Source organism: Brassica rapa, chromosome A10 (genome assembly GCF_000309985.2).
Source record: "Brassica rapa cultivar Chiifu-401-42 chromosome A10, CAAS_Brap_v3.01, whole genome shotgun sequence".
Taxonomy (NCBI): domain Eukaryota; kingdom Viridiplantae; phylum Streptophyta; class Magnoliopsida; order Brassicales; family Brassicaceae; genus Brassica; species Brassica rapa.
In genome coordinates, this window is record NC_024804.2 from 410627 (window position 1) to 428545 (window position 17919).

Genomic DNA, 17919 nt, shown 5'->3' on the forward strand with positions numbered 1-17919 from the left:
AACAATTTTTCTTGTAAATTGAATAATTGTTAATATCATGTTTATCATTAAATTTTTGAAGTAAAAATCACTATTAAATAAAATTTTACAATTCTCTCTAGTCACGATTAAAAAAATAGGAAATTTTTTTAGTTGGTTAAGATTATAAAAGAATTTTCTTTTAAAAATCTCTTTTATCTAAGATTTTAGGAAAAGAAGAAATATTGACACATATCACAATCTAATTTTTTTAATTGACACGTATCACAATCATATCATGTGAAGTTTTTGAAGTTAATTTTGGTTTATATTTTTAGCAAAAAAATATTTAAAAGTAAAGTTAGTCAATTATAAGAAAAATAAGATTACTTTTACATTTTCATTTTACTTAGACTTTTAAAAAGAAATTAATTATTTTATTTTTTCTAGATTTTAATACAACTATTTTATTTTTAATAGAAAAATTTTGTTTAATTATTTATATATTTTGTCTTATACATAAAAACACATATTTATCATATACACACATACTCATGTATTATAAAGGAAAGTTATTTACTTATAAGAAAATAATAAGAGTACTTTTACAATTTTCTTTAAATTATGGTTTTAAAAAAGTAATATTAATTATTTTAAAGTTAGTTTTTCTTCATGTTAATAATTTATTGTACTTATAGGATTTTACGATTCGTTTTTGTTTAATATTTTTTTCTTAAAAGTTAATGTTTATCTTTTATAATTCTCTATCTTTAGTATCTTTTAAAACAAACATTAGAATGAAAAATAATAATAATAATAATAATAATAATAATAATAATAATAACAATAATAATAATAGTAATAATAATAATAATAATACGACTCTTAAATAATATTTATAATTAACTTTTAAGAAAAATTGTTTTTTTTATTTAGTATATATATTTTTGATTGTGATATAGTTTAACATATATCACATTTTTAAATATATAACTACCATGTGTCACAATCATATTAATTAGCAATTTTGAAGAACCAAGCTCAATATAATCTTTTATAATTATATTTTCATTAAAAGTTTAGAAAATAAAAATTATATTAAATAAATTGTTTGCAAATCTATATTTTACGATTTTGAAAAAGGAAAATTTCTAAAAACATTACTACTAAATATTTTTTAAAAAATCGTTTTTACTACTAAGTAATTTTTAAAAGTAGTTTTTTCAAAAAACAATTTTATTATCTTACTATATATATTTTGAATCTTTTATATATTTAAACACATGTCACAATATTTGAAGAAAAATTATTATCAAATAATCTTTTGAAATAATCTTTTGATTAGGATTTTAAAAAAGGAAAATTACTATTAAATAATATATATATATATATAAGACCTTTAATAAAATTCGTTTTTGTTAATATCTAAGTTTTTTTATTATGAGATAAATTAACACATGTCATAATCTTAAATATATAAAGGTTGTGTATCGCAATCGTGTTAATTAGTAACTTTGAAGAACCTAGCTTTATATAATAAGATACATTTTTTGATTAGGATTTTAAAAAGGAAAATTACTATTGAATAATATATATATAATAGGATTTTTAATAAAATTCGTTTTTGTTAATATCTTAGTATACATATTTTTAATTATGAGATAGATTAACACATGTCAAAATCTTAAATATATAATTGATACGTGTCGCGATCATGTTTAACTAAACTTTATATAATAAGATAAGCTCATGTACATCACTATTATAAGCGTATACGATTTTATTTCATAATAAGATAAATTTCGTCCGTTCTTTAAGAAATCGATGCATGAATGATCAACTATATTGTAGTAATTCGTTAACTAGATATCAAAACATGACTCATTGTAACAGAAAAAGGAGGCATGCCATAAATGAAACCACTTTAATTTATCCAACTATATATTTTGGAAGATATTGAAGCTGTTGAACGAAGTGCGGTTTATCTTTGAAAATAGTGTACATCCAATACTAGCAACAAAACCAATGATGCTGGACATCAAACCAAAATGAAACACATAAATAGGGTAAAGAGCTCCAAGTAAGGTAAAAGGTCTGTGGACCAGTTTGCTAAAAAAAGAGGTCTATAGACCAGTGACTATAAGTCAATGATCAACATCCAGATTTAACATACTTTACATTTTCCTCTCTAAACATTCAATTCCGTTATAGTTTGTAGGTTTATAATTGTAAAATATAGACTATGGATGTACAAAGTGTAATTGTATTTTTGCATAACAATTGAGAAAAAATCATTTATCCTTTGTACAACTTATACAAATTAATAATTCTGCTTTACACTAGTTATATATTCAAACTAAAATTAGCACTTTTATATAATATATCTGACTATTTACTTAAAAGCATTCGCATTGGTTATGTTTCTCAATTTTTTTTTTTGATAAAATAAATTATATAAAGAAAAAGGGAAAAAAGAAGAGAAATAAGTTTTTTTCTTTTGAAAGATCACATTTTTAAAGATTTTAATTATATATACCATTTTAATTCATCTATAACTTATTAAAATTTATTATCATTTTCCAAAAAGAGAATTATCATCAAGAAACTCTAGTGAATCTCTCTCACTAATCCTAATGCTGTAAGAAAATTTAAAATAACACTTTTTAGATAAAAACAATATTTTTATTGATATATATTTTCTGTCAGCTATTTTATTGATATATATATTAATATTAGCTTGTCTATACTGATATAATAAAATAGTATGTATAATTATTTACTGCAACTTGTTGCCAAAAGTTCTTTAAATTATTTTTGATTGAAAATGATAAAACTACAAATACTCGTGTAGACTTTTAATTTATTTTTTATGTTTGGCTTAGCCGAAATTTTTTTAAACGAATTTTAGATGTCACATAACTAATAATTGAACGAAATTATATAACATACTCTGACCCTATATGAAAGAATGTACGATTCTTGGTCCATAATTTTCAAATAACTAAAATTCAAGCGAAATACAAGTCACGGCCTATAAATTTTCCATAAATTAATATTCAGTGTATGCCGAAAGTTAATGTACAAAAACGTGCAGTAGATGACACGAACAAAATGTGACGAACTAATTTACATACCTGTCTCATATAACGTACATCATGAAAGTAGAAACGAATCCTAATGTTATACTGAAATTAAGCTATAAATGTAGCCTGCGGGAATAAATTCTCGCCAAATTAACGAATAACATATTTTTATTAGCTTTATTTAAAATCAAATTCGTCGGCTTGGTAGCATGTCTATGTAATTCCCTTAGAATCTTGCAAAAGCTATATGAATATATGATTAATTTAATGATATCTTACTCAGAATAACGAATATACATGGCAAATTAGGTTTGTGATCGAAAGTGAATGAACACATAGCTACATATGCATGCTTTATTAATTTTTCATCAAAATAATTTAATGGTTTTTTTTTGTTAAAGGGTTTTCAAAATAATTTAATGGTTTATACATTTTAGATTGATTAAGGAAATTAATATATTATATGCAATATTTCATGGTTAACGTCAAAATAAGTCCAATTTATAAACAAGCGGATAAACATTTCCCTATATATATGGGAAGGTTTGTGGTTGCCAAACTCAAAGCACATTGGGTCTTATCTCTCTCTAACACACACACACACACACACACAAACTCACGTATATATTTAGAGAGAGAGAGATGGGTGAAGAGATGAAAGGAGTGAGAGTAATCGAGGAGTGGTCTCCGGTTATAGTAATGGTGATATCTAACGTAGCGATGGGTTCAGTGAATGCACTTGTGAAGAAAGCTCTTGATGTTGGTGTGAATCACATGGTTGTTGGTGCTTATCGAATGGCTATTTCCGCTTTAATTCTAGCTCCCTTCGCTTATATCTTGGAAAGGTTCGATACTTAAAGAGTTAGATGAAACAACGAGTTGTCTCCTGTTTATGTGTTATTTCTGGTTTTCTCCCAGTTATCTCATTAAAAATAGAAACGACAAAATTTCTCTAAAAGTTATGTATTATTGGTAACAGGAAAACAAGACCGGAGCTAACATTTAGGTTATTGGTCGATCATTTCATCAGCGGTCTTCTCGGGTTTGTCCTCCAAATCTTTGTCGTCCATTTTTAATTTATTCTTATTTATGTTATCATCATACTACGTTGATTTGTTTTCTGTTAAAAATGTTTCTCTTTCAAGTAAGATTTAAAAATCATAAGCTCCAAACATATATAACTGTTTGTTAATTTATTTTTGGGATTAAAATTGGCAGGGCAAGTCTTATGCAATTTTTCTTTTTGCTTGGTCTGTCCTACACGTCAGCAACTGTTTCGTGTGCTTTGGTAAGCATGTTGCCTGCAATCACCTTCACTTTGGCCCTTATTTTCAGGTACTGATGGAACCATCTAGCTTCTTTATTCTTTAGTAATATTTAGTGTATAATATTTGACGTAATACATATATGATACTATATGTTATAATATTTTCTATTTTTATTCATAAATTATTCTCTTAATTAACTGGAATAATACTAATAAAGTGCTACCAGTTTTAAGGAAATAACTTTTGAAATTTGATTGTTGTGCTCTATGATTAGATTTCCATTCATACAATTACCTTAACTACACGTAAACTACACCCAGCTGAGCCCCTTTTTATAGCTTTTCCTGGTAAAGGTCTTTTTTTAGCTAGACGTCGCATTTTTATAAACTTTGATAAAAGGATGCGGAACACGATTCGTTGAATCAGATGGAATATAATATCTATCATTTGAGTTTAAAGTAAATACTATTTTATGTTGAGTTTTTTTTGTTGCCTACGAATCACACGTTGGTCTAGGTTCGTTTTTTCTTGTAAAGCTAGAAACAATTTTTTTTTGAGATATGACTTCTATTCTTGATAAATTACTTTACATATAAACTTACGTAACAACTTTTTAGGACCGAAAATGTAAAGAATCTAAAGACCAAAGCAGGAATTTTGAAGATCCTTGGAACTCTAATATGCATAAGTGGAGCTTTGTTCTTAACATTCTACAAAGGCCCTCAAATATCAAACCCTCACTCTCACAAAGAGGCTGTTCATAACCACAGCGACAACGATCAAGACAAAACCAAGAACTGGCTTCTTGGATGTCTTTACTTAACCATTGGAACCACGCTGCTGTCTTTATGGATGCTGTTTCAAGGGAATCTAAGCATTAAATACCCTTGCAAATACTCAAGCACCTGTCTCATGTCGGTTTTTGCGGCGTTCCAATGTGCTCTCTTGAGTCTTTACAAGGGCAGAGACGCTCATGATTGGGTCATCGGTGACAAATTCGTGCTTATTGTCATCCTATACGCTGTAAGTTAATATTTTATTAAAAAAATATTTTTGGTCAAATATATATATATATATATAAGTTATTCAGTTAATAAATTACAAGGTAGCTATGCAAAACCTTGAAGAGTTTTATCTAATATTACTTTACTATAGATATATATAATACCTTGAGTTTATAAATATTAAATAAATTTAACTAACCACCACTAACATAATATTGGGTGACTGTCACTGTCTGAACATAATATTCTCTGTTCCAATAACATGTTTGTCAAAATATGTGAAAGAAGTTGTCTAAAAACTTATATAAAAGTACTCTTATCGTATACACGTATTAATTGCAGGGAGTGGTAGGACAAGCAATGTCGACGGTAGCAACAACATGGGGGATAAAGAAACTAGGAGCGGTTTTCGCATCAACATTCACTCCAATTACTCTTATTTCAGCTACTCTATTCGATTTCCTCATCTTACACACTCCTTTATACCTCGGCAGGTAATTTCAAATTGTTTTGTTAATTCATTTATCTTACGTATGTCCATGCTCATAGCAACACTAACTACAGCTTTTGAACTTTGGTTGTTATAGCGTAATTGGATCAGCAGTGGCAGTGATGGGTCTCTACGTGTTCTTGTGGGGTAAGAACAATGAAACGGAAGCATCAACTACATTGCCTCCTCGGATGGACAACCAAGACCAAAATGTTAATATATAATAATAACGACTCTAAGTCGCCCGTTTAAGTTTAAGTACTATATATTGTTATTGGCATATATCAAATAATTGTTCTAGTGAGAGCGAGAGAATGTTGTTATTTGAAGTCTAGAACTCCAAAAATCAACGCAGAGATAAGTTGTGAAGTATGTATATATTATTGTTTATTTAATGATATCATTTGCCCTAATCAAATCCGCATAAATTATCCGGTTCCTATAAAGAATTAAAAAGAAAAGTTGTGCTTTACCATTGCATGAACCGGTGGAATGCACTAAAGAGTAAAATAGTAGCTTTGTCCCCAGAAACGACAAAAAAAGAAGAAGAATTTTGGTATTAAGAAATGGAACACTAAATCATAAAATACGCCTACGACCTAACTATAAAGTCACACCAATAGAAAATATTGGCCTTGCTTCAGGATAATTTAGGAACACCCTTACTTGTAGAAAGCCCAATATTTTCTATTGGAACACCCTTGCAGAATGGGCTCCCAGAAAAAATTAACCAGGAATTGAAAATTAAAGATATACATTAGGCCCTTTTATTAAAGATATACTTTAGGCCCTTTTACAAGCCCATAAAAATCAGCCCTTGTAGAACCGTCTTTAGAAAACCGACACGTATGGGGATTTGTAGACCATCGCAGCTGGCACCGTACACATCACTATTCCCACTTGCTCTACCTATAACCGGGAAACCGACGCGTAAGTCAGGTGGACCCCACGCTCGCTTTTATCTACGTGACCTTCACAAAACAAAAAAAGACTTATGGCTCACAGAGAAGCAAGTTGGGAGATACGAAAAAGCGCAGCGAACGGCCACTACAATCTCACCACGTGTCGATCTCCGGTGACTTGTGTTTTTTCCATAAATACCCTCCGTGCTGTTTCAGCCGCAAATAAAAAAATAAGTAAAACCAGAAAAAAAGGGAAGGAAAAAAATGTTGTGGCTGAGATTGATTCTGGCTTTCTTCTTCTTACAGTCTTCTTCACCCTAAAACAGTCTTCCTTCCTTCCTTCTTCTTCACTTATCTTCTTCTCTGTCTCTTCACCAGCTCTGCTAAAACATAAAAATATAGTTTTTTTTTCTTTCCGATTTGATTGTTTCTCCGGCGAATACTCCGGTGAGATGATCTAGTTTCTATTTACGGATTGTTCCTCAATGATGGCTACTCTCAAGGGTATGTGTAATTTACATTATCAGCAATTAATAAGGTTGCATCTGAAAATCACTGTTTTGTAGCTCAGAAGAGAGCTCTAAGTTGTTTTAGATTAGATTCATTACTGATTGTGATGGTTTTTTTAAAAAGGTTTTGGATGCGATGGATTCATTTGGGTGAGACTTTTGAGAAGTAAAAGGGGATTCTTTTGAGTTCTGCTACTCTGTTTCACACGGTGGACTTTTCAAAGATTTCTCCTTTCATTTCTAAATCTCTCTCTCTTTCTCTATCTTTTACTAATATGATCTTAGTGTGGATAAAATATTTCTCATAGTCTCTTTCTCTTTTTTTGCAGTTGCTTTAGAATCTTAAAGAGGTTACTTTTCAGTTAGAATCAATCACAAGAGGCTTTTGCTATTTGGAGGGGATCAAAGATGGTTTCTTTGTTACACTAGAGAGGGATTTGAAGCAGCTAAGATCCGGTTCTGATGGATACTAATACATCCGGAGATGAGTTATTAACCAAGGTAATGATTAATGAATGGAAAAGATTGTCCAGGTTTTAGATTTTTTGGATTCTTCTTTGTTGTTGTGTGAGTGAAGATTTGTTTTTTTTTTTTGTGAATGAATAGGCAAGAAAGCCGTATACTATTACAAAGCAGCGGGAACGATGGACAGAGGATGAGCATGATAGGTTTCTTGAAGCCTTGAGGCTTTATGGAAGGGCCTGGCAACGTATAGAAGGTCTACAATTGTTATCTTCTGTATCTATTTTATTAAATTTAATATTTTCCAAAAGTAATCTCTCTCTTTTCTTGTGTGTGCAGAACATATTGGGACAAAGACTGCTGTTCAGATCAGAAGTCATGCACAAAAGTTCTTCACAAAGGTAAGCTGTTCCTTTTGAATCTTAAGTAAAGATACAACTGGTTTAGTAGTGAGATAATGACGATCAATGAATTTAGTTGGTGACCATGTTTTAGACGTTGCCTGGTTTTCTATGGTTCTGTTTTTCTCATTGCTTCAACTACAGTCTGTTGGATAGCAGCAGGCTTTACCTTGTTCATTTGCTTTGCAACTGGAAAACGTACCCTTATATTATAGCTTCATTATCTGGACCATATAGTAACAAAAAAATAGCATTGCATATGCATAACATAAGTGTCTCACATACTCAGTAAAGTCAGATGAAATAATGAGATTGCATGGACTCTTTTAGCCAATTCAAATGGAAAAACCAAACCTCCTTGGCCGGTTGGCCCTATAGGACAGGAAATGAAGTAACTGTCTTGTCTACCCCCGTACAATTCGGGTCAGTATAAAGACTCTTTTTAACCTCAAGAGTCTCAGGGTTGCATTTTACCATCTCCAGGTTGGAACCAAAAAAAAACTAACAGTTATGGTTCAACTCTTTCAGCTGGAGAAAGAGGCAGAAGCTAAAGGCATTCCAGTTTGTCAAGCTCTCAACATAGAGATCCCACCTCCTCGTCCTAAAAGGAAACCCAATACTCCTTATCCTCGTAAACCTGGCAATAATGGCCCATCAGCAAAACTTGTATCCTCAGCCTCTTCTTCACAATGTAACCAGGCTTTCTTGGATTTGGAAAAAGTGCCCATCTCTGAGGTTTATTCTTCTCTCTTTTTCTCTTCTATCATTTTGGCTTTTCTTCTTGTGATAGTTTTGTTATGTTTTTTTTTTATTGTTTAGGAAACATCAAATGGGAAAGAAAATCAAGATGATAACTGCTCAGGGGTTTCTACTGTAAACAAGTGTCCCTTACCAAAGAAAGTAACTCAACCGTCTCTAAGAAAGGTATACAACTTGTAGTCCAAGAACATGATGAGTTTGCTGTATTATAAGCTCAATAGCATGTAAGAATAAAACTTGTTCCGTTCTGATTTTGAGCAGGAAAGTGCCGATAATGGAACAAGTAAGAAGGCGTCAAATGTGAACACTCAGTTTCATCCCCCAGGTATGGTCTCTCAAGACTTGATGTTTTGTCCTATGGGAGATCGTGTTCACGGGCACGTGAATCTTCCAGCTACCACAACATCATGTGCTACTACAACTACTTCTCAACAGGCGTTTCCTGCGTGCCCTTCCCAGGATTCGTTTCTCCACTTCTCCTCTACTTTCCCCAATCTCATTATCTCAAGCCTCCTACAGAATCCTGCAGCTCATGCTGCAGCCACCTTCGCTGCTTCGGTCTGGCCCTATTCCAACGTCGGGAACTCGGGAGGAGATTCATCAACAACGCAAATGAGCTCCTCTCCTCCAAGTATAGCTGCCATCGCTGCTGCTACGGTAGCTGCCGCAACTGCTTGGTGGGCTTCTCATGGACTTATTCCTGTATGCGCTCCTCCTGCTCCAGTCACTTGCCTCCCATTACCAACCTTTGCAGTTCCAACTCAGGCTACGGATAAGATGGATACCGTTGAAAATGATCAAGAACCGCTGGAGAAACAAAACACAGCTCTGCAAGATAAAAACATGGCTTCAAAATCTCCATCTTCATCATCCGACGATTCAGAAGAGACTGGAGTAACCAAGCTAAACAACGCTGGCTCAAAGACAAATGGTGACAAGGAGGAAGTTGTTGCTGCTGCTTTGCATGATCCAAACGCTTCCCCAAAGAAAAAGCTGGTGGACCGCTCATCGTGTGGGTCAAACACACCTTCAGGGAGTGACGCGGAAACAGATGCCTTAGATAAGATGGAGAAAGATAACGAGGATGTGAAGGAGGCAGATCCAAACCAGCCAAGTGTTATTGAGTTGAGCAACCGTCGGAGTAAAATCAGAGACAACAACAACAACAACAACCAAACTACTGATTCGTGGAAAGAAGTCTCCCAAGGGGTAAGCGAAAACAAAGAACAACAAATGATTCATTTATTTGCAGAGAGTTTTTCTTTTGAAATTAACACTAAAATCTTTGTTTCAGGGTCGTAAAGCGTTTCAGGCTCTCTTTGCAAGACAGAGATTGCCTCAGAGCTTTTCACCTCCTCAAGTGGCTGCAGAGAATGTGAATGTGAATGGAAAGCAAAGTGATACGTCAATGCCGATGGCTCCTGATCTCATCAAGGTTCAAGACTCTTGTGATGCGGACCAAGAGAGTGGAGTAGTAATGATAGGTGATGGAACGGGGAAGAGCCTTAAAACGAGACAGTCAGGGTTTAAGCCATACAAGAGATGTTCAATGGAGGCGAAAGAGAGCCAAGATGGGAACGCAAACAATGAAAGCGATGAAAAAGTCTGCAAGAGGATTCGATTGGAAGGAGAAACTTCAACATAACAACAACAACAAGACTTTTGAGGTAAAATAAAAATCTGTTTTTACCAAATATCTTTTAAATCAAGTGTTAGTAATGAAAGAGACTTTTTTTTTAATCTTTATAGATCCATCTGAACGGTTCTTTGTTCATGTCAATCCATGTACCATATATTACTACTACTCCATCTACATGTCTTGTCCCTTGTCTCTATTGTGTTTGTGTCTGCTACTTCTGGTCTACATGTCTGCTGCTGTTACTGTTACTGTTAATTAACCACTAAGCAATGGATCTATGTCTTTACTCTCTTTTTATTTTATGAGATCATAAATAGTTTAGAATGATAAAAGATGAATTGTACAGAAGTTTCAACTTTGAAGTTGTTTTGTTTTTGGTGTTTGATTCCCTTGCTTTGACTATGAAAGAAGGTGCCTGCCCATTGCCCATTGCCCCAAAATGTATCAGGATGGGCTTAATAATAGTTCTTCACTACTGGGCCAACATACAACATTTTCATATTATAAGGATAGCTCGTGGCCCATAATTGTCAACTTCAAGAATTAATAAAAACTGTCGTAGTGTAATCATTCTCCATCGTGATATTTCAAGCTCTGCCATAACCCAACCACGTTAATAAATTATAAAACTGTTACTTAATTATTGTTTTCATGTCAACGCGAAACCAACCAAATATTGGAAGCAAATGAAAAATAATTATACTTTAATGCTAGTACTCGATAGTGTAACGATTTATAGAAAAGTTTTGATCCGTGAATCTCGGCTGCTGCTGCTGCTCGTATATATATAAATACACCTTAAAACGCTTTAGCTGCAATTCCATTTTCCACACCACCACCGCGCTTTAACTTTTTTATTACTCCTCTCCCAAAGTTTCTCCCTTTTCGACTCCAAAGGTATGTTTCTTTTCATCTTTTGTTCTTTAGATCTCAAAGTTAGATGCTTTTCGAAGTTTGCTCATCTGGGTTTTGCTCCAAATCTCAAACTCATCCATCGGGTTTATTGAGAAGCAAACTCAGATCTTTAGTAAATATGATTACTGATTCACTTTTCCAGTTAAAGTTGGTCTCTTTATGCTCCAGTTATGATTGAAGTGATGAAAACGTTTAAAAATGTGATTTTGACAACAGATGAGTGAGGAAACGAAGGAGAACCAGAAGCTGCAGCGACCTGCGCCTCGTCTTAACGAGAGGATCCTCTCTTCCTTGTCTCGACGCTCCGTAGCTGCTCATCCCTGGCACGATCTTGAGATTGGTAAAAGAAACATCAGATTCAATCTCTAATGCAATTTTTGTTTTGTCTTTTTAAAACTAAATCTTGATAAAATCTTCCTAGGCCCTGGAGCTCCACAGATTTTCAACGTGGTAAGTATTTTTTTTCTTAATTAACTAGATTTTTGGATAATCACTTTATTAGATTGCTTGGATCATTCCTTTCTTTTGATGAACATTATTAAATAGGTGGTTGAGATCACAAAGGGAAGCAAGGTCAAATATGAACTTGACAAAAAGACTGGACTCATCAAGGTTGATCGTATTCTCTACTCATCAGTTGTTTACCCTCACAACTATGGTTTCGTCCCTCGCACACTTTGTGAAGACAATGACCCTATTGATGTTTTAGTCATCATGCAGGTATCTTTCACTTTTTTTTTTTTTTTCATATATATTTGCCACCAAACTGTTTTTTTACATCTCTCACTCAATTGTTAACAAAATGTGTGTAGGAACCGGTGCTTCCAGGTTGTTTCCTGCGTGCTCGTGCTATTGGATTAATGCCTATGATTGATCAGGTTACTAAAAGCCTCTTCTCTTCTCCATCTTTCTTCTCAAACCATTGAGGTTTGCTCTAATAAGTAAGTGATTCTTGTTCTTTTTTTCTTTTAATTTTAGGGTGAGAAAGATGACAAGATCATTGCAGTTTGTGTTGATGATCCTGAGTACAAGCATTACACTGACATCAAAGAACTCCCTCCTCACCGTCTCTCTGAGATTCGTCGTTTCTTTGAAGACTGTATCCTTTTTATTTCTTTCTTTATTAATCCCTTCTAATTCGGTTTCTCAAGAAGTAATAGGTTTTCCATTTAACATATATCTCTCTCGTAGACAAGAAGAATGAAAACAAGGAAGTTGCTGTTAATGATTTCCTGCCATCTGAGAAAGCTGTTGATGCTATCCAGTACTCGATGTAAGTCTACATGTTTCTCCACTTAAGAACCAAACTTTCTTACAGCTTTTCAAGTTCTAAACATTCATGAGTTTTGGTTATTCAATGACAGGGACCTTTATGCTGAGTACATTCTCCATACCCTGCGACGTTGAAGCTTCTTCTCCTCAGAACATTTCTGCAACGTCTTTTTTCTGTTTCTTTCAATGATATAATAAGTAAAATTGATACCTTCTCTGCATTTTCTTCTTGACTTTGGATTTTTATCATTTTGTCCTTGTGTAACTCTATAATTTTGTTTTAAATCTTCTTTGGGGCATTTTAACGTTTGGTTCAATACAAATACCTTCAATGAAACATTTTTTTCCTTAAAATCACACAAGTAATAAAATTTTAAGTGAAACAAAGATTTGACCCATATAGTTAAAGGGCACTACACATCCCATTTGTTTAAGCTTTTAACACAACATAATAAAGATTAAGTTTAGACAACACATGTTGACAAAAAAAAAGTTTGGACAACAACACATCATACAACAAGTGACCAAATTCACCAATAGTTTAACTAAGAAATCAAGAATAAGTTTTATTAAGAAGCTCAAGAAGAAGAGAAGCAGCAGAATCTTTAGCCTTCTTAACACTAGGCATGGGCTCTCCAATACATTCATCAGTCCATCCTCTATCGCTTGTATTCACTCTTACCCCAAATGTAAACCTCTTTGCATGCGCCGGTCCTCCTTCCTTCACACATCTACAATATTAACACCACAAACCTTAGCAGAAAAAAACTCAAACAAACCCCCAAAAGCCAAAATAATTTAGTTCATTCACTACTGTTATAACTTATACCTGTAAGAAGGCATTGGCCAATTCTTCCTCAAGCAAATATCATTCAACGTCTGTCTCGTAAACGTCTGATTCCCATTCTTCTTGTTCCCATTCTCACTCTCGTCTCCTGCATTCCCGTTTGCCGCCTTCTCTTTTGACTCAGCTATCTCTTTCTCTTTCAAAGCTGCCAGCGCGTTCCTTGCCGCTAGCTTCTGAGCCATTTTCTTCTGAGGATTCTGCGCCACTCCCACTTGAACACCGTCGATGAAAACTTCCACAGTCGCTGTGTTACCACTCCGGCTCGCTTTGTACTCTAACCCTTCTGCTTGTTGCTGGCAACGCTCTTGCAGCTCTCGCACCGGATGCATCGGAAGTGTCTCTGGTGTCACCATTGGTTGTAGCAAAGGTTGAAAAACCTGAAAGAAGAAATTTTTTTTTTTTTTTAAAGTCAATAAAAGAAATAAACGAATTTAAACTGAAATAAATAACTAACCTTCCAAGCAGCACTTGTGTCTCTTCCACTATCAAGAAAAATAGCACCTGCAATGGATTCAACTATATCTCCAAGAACCTTTGGCGCTTTACAATCTCCCAAACCGAACGAGTTAAACCCCGGTTTAGAAGACTCGGTTAGGACTTCCTTCACAAACTCTCTAATCTGAAAAACAGAAAAAAAAAAAAAAAAAAAATTAAAAAGGTTTTGTAATTGTTTGCTTTATTTTTGTGTTACCTGTTTCTCGAGAGCGCTAGAGCCGTGACGAAGGTACAAGTGGAGCTTATGTTTAACCGCAACACGAGCGAAATTCTCATTATTAACCGCAGCAGCTCGAAGATCAGTTAACCGACCAGGAGGAAGGCTCGTGTACGTGAAAAACAAGTGTCTTGTAATAAGATGATCCAACACCGCGTCCCCAACAAACTCCAACCTCTGGTAACACGAAACACCCGAAGACGGTCTCGAAGCATGCGTGATAGCTTCCACAAGAAGACCTTTCTCCGTAAACTCGTACTTCAAAGCTCTCTCTAAACCAACAAAGTCTATGCTCTTGAGCACGCTCTCCGGAACACTAACAGGTTTCACGGTCCCTTCGGTTTCTTCGGGATCATCCTCCACGTGGATCCCAATCCATTTCATCAAATGGTTCGCAGCAGCTTTACCTCCTTCCACGTAGTAAACACCGATCAAAGCTTCAACAACATCAGCCAACGTCTTGCTAGATAGGACTCGGTAAGAGCTCAAGTCACCCTCTAGCTCGCCATCCTCCATCTCCCCATCTTCAAACACGTCCTCGGAGGAGGCTTGTTTCTGCTCTTCGTCGAAGAAGGAAGATCCTCCTCCTCCGTCTTTCGTGTCCTCGTCGTAAACGGGAGGCACTCCGGGAGCAGACCATCTAGAAGGGGCGAAACGATCCGCCTGGATGTATGACTGGAGCCCTTTGAGAAGAGCGTACTGGTAAAGAACCATGTTGCTGACCATCTGCTGTCTCATCCTTGTGAGCTGGCCCTCGTGCTTCTGCGGGTACTTGAGAAACAGAAAACGACTAACGATCCATTTCAGATACGCGTCTCCTAAAAGTTCGGCTCTCTCGTAGCAGAATGTCTCCTGGCACGAGGCTGCAGTCAAGGCTTCCAGAATCTACATATATAAACAAATGTTTAGTAACAAGAAACGCAACAGGACAACAAGACAGTTATAATCAAATACCTTTGAAGTTGGAATAGGATAACTAATCAAGTTTTTAAGTTGAACAGCGAGCAACATGCTCTCAACTCTTCTCATTATAGAGGGCAACCTCTGAGCACCTCGGACAAGTGAACCCGAAAGCGGATGCACAACGCACAGCTCAGGTGGAAGAAACACGTAATATGTTTTATCAAGTATCGTCTCAGATTCACCTTCAATTGCAATTTTTAAAAGTGTTAATCTACCAATTAAAATCAATAAATTTTCAAGAGAAAATAAATTTCTTAGTACCTGACTGTTCAAACCGAGGAGAAAGAAGGTTCTTGCAATACGAAACACCTCGTCCTTTGATCAAAGGTTGTTGCTTACAGTTTAAATCAACTCCATACCTAATAGATACAAAAGGAGAAGACTTGATAGCCCCAGTTACTACCTCAGGTTGTGCAAGAAGAAGAAGAAAAGCATGTCTTATATTACAAATGATATACACAAACATGCTTTGCTTCTTAGTCTTGCACAACACAGGAGGTGAACTGAGGCCATGTAAGTCCTCATAAATAACAGAAAAGTATTAGTAGAGTGCTTCTCTATAAATAAACCTTATAAACAATTTAAAAAAAGTTGAAAACATACTTTTGCTTATAGTAGTCAGCGTAAGTGTTGTATTCCAAAGGACCAAGATACCCCTCTTTCCTCGGGAATGATGTTTCTGCACTCATATCGTAGCATATAGAGTCCACATAAAACCGCTTCCCTGAATGTGCGGCCGTCACTATTTTCCCTATTAGATTATCTGCAACCATGCACCCATCTGCCATCATCAGTTTCCCTTGCGATACATCACTTCTTACTTCCTCTCTCACAGGTAACAATCCAGAAGCTCTCACGACATCAAAAGATGCAACTGCTCCTCTAATACCATAAGTCGGGTGAGATTTCTGCTGCCCCAGTCCAATGTTGTTACGAAGTTTACCAAACCCATACTCCCTCCTGTCCCCACCAAGAGTTCTCTCGTTAGTCCCAAGGTACACGTCCGGACGAGCTCTCTGAAGCGGGTTGTCCCACACGGTGGTCTCAGTTATCTTTTCAATTAGTTCCCAGTTGATCCCTTTCGTGTTGTCAGTCACGGGGACGAACAAGTAGGCCTTTGCGGGATCCCATGGTGTTGTGGAGGGCTCGACATCAACATCTAAGACTATACTCATCAACCTCACATGAAACTTTTTAATAGATGATAGCTGCAAAAGAAGATATAATAAGACAAATGAGTCTTTTAAATGTAAAGGGAAAAATTAAGGGGCTGTTCTTTAAATCAAACCTGGCTTTCTGTAATATCAAGTGATCCCTTGAAAACAAGAGATGCTTTGGTGATCATGGCTCGAGCAACATAAAGATCCATAGACATCGATAATACCTGCCACAGCAAAAATCATTAATAAATAAACAAATTATACAACTTAAAACCGTGTAGAATGGGAATCAAGAACCTCTGCATCCAGCTCATTGCCAAAAAGAACCGCGAACTCTGAAACTTCGGTTAAGAATGGGTCTTTTGAAGACCCAGAATCTTCACATCTAACACTGTACATGTATAGATGGAATAGCTTTGAGCTCTCACAATCTTCCTTTCCTGATAAAATCCAATCTCCCTTAAGAACATCTGCTACACCTTCTGGATAGAACTCTCTGTGTCTAGCAGTTCCAGGAACGGGTTCACCTTCTTCATCCTGGTCAGCCTTCTCAGCGTCTTGACCACTTCCCTTGTCCGGTAACAGCATATCCGTAAATGCACCCATCTCGTGCAGTTTCTTGCAACCAGCTAGACATACAGCCTACATATCAAACAAACATTACTTTGAAAAAACATGGAACAGCATAAGATTTTTAAAAAAGAAAATTATTAAGTCCACCTGTTGTGCAAGGCGCATTGAACTACAAAGAGGACCCTCGAGTATTTCAAATGGAGCGTTGCAAGGGAGCTGAAGCCTGCATGAATACTCGGTGTGTCCCCCAGGCTTTTCATGTTTCTCCATGCTGAACTCAGGACGAAGAATCGCATACCTAAGACCGACCACAAGAGGATAAAACATTCCATTGTCTCATACAAGAAAGGTCATTAGGACAAAAAACATGTTGTAGGTAAACTGACCTGTCACCGGGAAGCTGAGAGCAGTAGAAATGTATGAGACCAACCGCGGAGTTCAGGCTGACCATGGCACCAGTTGTCTCCACCTTATAAACTGTACCAGGGACAGCGTCAATGGAGATTAGCCTCGATGTATCTTTGAGGTGACTCAGATCAGTCCTTTCTATTGCTTCTTTCCGCAGTGTCTCCTCACTGTTCCTAGCATTCCTTAAAAATGCTGCGTGAGATACATTTTCCCTGAAACAAACACATGGAGACCATTAAAAAAACAATTGTAGATTTTTAAATCTTTTTTTTATAGATTACAAGGAATGTGTACCTCTCAACCATGAGTATGTAGTCTGAACCAGGCTTTCTTGCCCTACCACGAGACTGAATGTATGCCAGCACCGTCTTTGCAAGGTCAAAACGCATAACAACGTTACATTGCCTGATATCAAGACCTTCCTCAGCAACGCTTGTGGCCACTAACAGTGTCACCTATCACAAGAGATAGAGAGAGAGAGACATGTCAAGAGAATATAAGATAAACTTCTTATTTTTTTACCCAAAAAAAACAAAGAAAATCATTCATACTTGACCATCTCGGAATTTGGAAATAGTATCCTGCATTTGAGAT

General features: G+C 35.4%; 4 protein-coding genes across 6 annotated transcripts in view; 3 read left to right on the forward strand and 1 right to left on the reverse strand.

Annotated features, from left to right (window-relative positions):
* The first annotated feature begins 1275 nt into the window (after positions 1–1275).
* Positions 1276–7684, forward strand: LOC103844617 (WAT1-related protein At1g01070). Its single transcript, XM_009121417.3, is given in 8 exon segments — positions 1276–3886; positions 4021–4083; positions 4260–4376; positions 4927–5332; positions 5656–5807; positions 5901–6020; positions 6022–7209; positions 7339–7684. Coding segments are annotated over 7 exon segments (1095 nt in total). The 5' UTR covers positions 1276–3683; the 3' UTR covers positions 6056–7209; positions 7339–7684.
* Positions 7544–10765, forward strand: LOC103844616 (protein LHY). 2 transcript variants are annotated; one of them, XM_033282228.1, is made up of 7 exons: positions 7544–7715; positions 7821–7932; positions 8016–8077; positions 8561–8812; positions 8897–9001; positions 9098–10045; positions 10131–10765. In XM_033282228.1, exons 1-7 carry the CDS (start codon positions 7677–7679, stop codon positions 10479–10481), a joined length of 1869 nt encoding a protein of 622 aa, XP_033138119.1. In that variant the 5' UTR covers positions 7544–7676; the 3' UTR covers positions 10482–10765. The 2 variants fall into 2 exon arrangements, with proteins under 2 accessions (XP_033138119.1, XP_033138120.1); XM_033282229.1 differs by having other exon boundaries at positions 8606–8812.
* A 355-nt stretch (positions 10766–11120) lies between these two features.
* Positions 11121–13016, forward strand: LOC103844615 (soluble inorganic pyrophosphatase 1). Its single transcript, XM_009121415.3, has 8 exons — positions 11121–11372; positions 11607–11730; positions 11812–11840; positions 11937–12110; positions 12203–12268; positions 12369–12489; positions 12582–12663; positions 12755–13016. The coding sequence occupies exons 2-8, from the start codon at positions 11607–11609 to the stop codon at positions 12795–12797; spliced, it is 639 nt and encodes a 212-aa protein (XP_009119663.1). The 5' UTR covers positions 11121–11372; the 3' UTR covers positions 12798–13016.
* Positions 13002–17919, reverse strand: part of LOC103844613 (endoribonuclease Dicer homolog 1) — a gene marked incomplete in the record, with an annotated part of 10015 nt that continues 5097 nt past the window's right edge. For both annotated transcript variants that reach the window (XM_033282226.1, XM_033282227.1), the window contains 13 exon segments: positions 13002–13393; positions 13492–13886; positions 13964–14128; positions 14201–15106; positions 15176–15366; positions 15446–15543; positions 15788–16392; positions 16473–16568; positions 16642–16986; positions 17065–17215; positions 17304–17537; positions 17620–17780; positions 17877–17919. In XM_033282226.1, the coding sequence (XP_033138117.1) occupies positions 13216–13393; positions 13492–13886; positions 13964–14128; positions 14201–15106; positions 15176–15366; positions 15446–15543; positions 15788–16392; positions 16473–16568; positions 16642–16986; positions 17065–17215; positions 17304–17537; positions 17620–17780; positions 17877–17919 (3568 nt within the window).